The sequence below is a fragment of the Acanthochromis polyacanthus genome, chromosome 14 (genome assembly GCF_021347895.1).
Source record: "Acanthochromis polyacanthus isolate Apoly-LR-REF ecotype Palm Island chromosome 14, KAUST_Apoly_ChrSc, whole genome shotgun sequence".
Lineage (NCBI taxonomy): Eukaryota > Metazoa > Chordata > Actinopteri > Pomacentridae > Acanthochromis > Acanthochromis polyacanthus.
This window is the reverse complement of record NC_067126.1, coordinates 6,591,378-6,593,473: the sequence shown is the minus strand read 5'-3', so window position 1 is coordinate 6,593,473 and position 2,096 is coordinate 6,591,378. Positions and strand designations below refer to the sequence as shown.

The 2,096-nt window shown below is 34.7% G+C and overlaps 1 protein-coding gene across 1 annotated transcript; it reads right to left on the bottom strand.

The window, feature by feature from the left end:
- Window positions 1-588: 588 nt before the first annotated feature.
- LOC110972566 (olfactory receptor 11A1-like) lies at window positions 589-1,527 on the bottom strand. Its single transcript, XM_022222944.2, has one exon. It carries the CDS (start codon window positions 1,525-1,527, stop codon window positions 589-591), a length of 939 nt encoding a protein of 312 aa, XP_022078636.2.
- Window positions 1,528-2,096: the final 569 nt, after the last annotated feature.

Below are 2,096 nucleotides of genomic sequence, written 5' to 3'. Positions count from 1 at the left end.
CCTCTTGTGTCCTTCTGTGACATAACTGTTGGATTTAAAGACATTTGAAGTAACAATGGGGATACTTTAAAACTATCCACCTGGAGGAATCCAAAACTCTAGTTAGTCTAGATAAGTTTTCCTTCTGAACTGCACATGATACACAAAATCTGAGAAATTCTTCCAGCTTTTGGGTTTAAAAGTCACAGCTTGTTATAAAAATCAGGAATTTTGTGTGAAATTATCATGTGCAGGAGTAGACAGGAAAGCATTTGGTGTAAGGTAAACAGATTCTGTTATGTACAATAACATGTTCACCCTCAGTTTTCTTAAGACCTGAAACATTAATGTCTGCATTATTATAATTTTTTTTTTTACCAAAATCTGAAATTTTGAATAAAAAAAAAACCACTTTGAAATGTTTATTCTATGATCAATATGCATTTTATTAATACAGGCACAGCCAGTTATTCTAATGCAGAAACACACAGGATTAATATTTAAAAACTGATTTCTTGACAGTTAAGATAGTGAAATACACAGAAAAACTATCAGAATAAAAGTCGTGCTGATATTTTGTTTCACAACAGCAGTAAAAGTGATTCCACATTAGAAATCAGTCTTGATGTTTTGGGCTTTACAAAAAAGCATTTTGAGGTGTTGAAAAATTGCTTTCATTTTGAGTCCGTAAATAAACGGATTAAACAGAGGATGATACAGAACTATTTGTAGCGTCATTATCAAATGTGCAGTTTTTGGAACATCAGTGTTCACTCGAGCCATGATCGTGTTGTATACAGTCAGCAATGAGAAGTTGATTAATACCAGCAGGTGAGGCAAACAGGTCTCAGCAGCTTTTTTTCTGACTTCTTTACAGCTTCGATAGGATATTACAACTATTCTTGCATATGTAAAGACTATGAAGAACAGAGGAAGTACTGTGACATCAAGTAAACAAAACACACCAAAAATATTAATTGTTCTTGATTCAATACATTGAAGTCTGTACATTGCATTGTTACAAAATATTGAATTTAAATTGAAGTCACACAGTTTTGCTTTAGCGCTCAGTATGGTTTGGACTGCAATGTGAGAGGCAGGTACAATCCAGCACAAAACCAGGAACACAGTCACAGCATTTTTTGTCATGATAGTTGGATACTGCAGAGGTTTGCATATAGACACATATCTGTCATAGGCCATAGCTGATAAGAGCAAGAATTCAGAACCACCTAAAGAGTAAAAAGCAAAAAACTGAAAGAGGCATGCAGGATATGAAATGATCTGTTCTTTAGATAAGAAATCAGTCAGAAGCTTTGGGTAAACCGTCGTGCTGTAAAGGACACAGTTCAGTAGCAAAGCTGCAATAAAAACATACATGGGCTCATGGAGGTTCTTGTGAATCCAGATCAGGAAGACGATAGTAGAATTACTGCAGATTATCAGAATATATACTGCAAACATAGTTATAAAATAAAGATACCTGTATTTGTCCATTTCCACAAACCCACCAAGTTTTATATGAGTAACATTTAACTCATCATCCATTAATGCCGTTAAAATCTAAATCCTGAAACAGACAGAGTGTACATGAATGATAGAGAACAGTTACTACCTGTTATGTTGAAGTGCACATACCTGAACTTGGAAAGTGACTGGTACACTTCTTCTAGAAACGAGTGTGAGGGAGGTTTTTTATCAGGTTGCTTCTTCGTCCACTGAGGATCTCTGCTCTGGAGGCCTGACGCAACACCATCATTTACCTGACAATGTTTTTTTTTTTTCATTTATTTTTTTGCTCCTGTCATACTTCTACTCATTGTGGACTCATTTTTTACTGTAAAACAAAGTCCTGCACCTCTATGGAAACAGAACAACCATGGCTAGAAGTAGATAAATATTCATTTTCATGAATATTGACATTGTAGATTCTCATTGAAAGCATCAAAACTCAGAATGAACACATATGGAATTATATAGCAAACAAAAAAGTGTGAAATAAGTTAAAACATGTTTTATATTTTCGATGCTTCTTTTCTTTGATTATTGCCTTGAACACTCTTGGTTTTCTCTCCATGAACTTCATGAGATCGTCACCTGAAATGGTTCTCCAACAG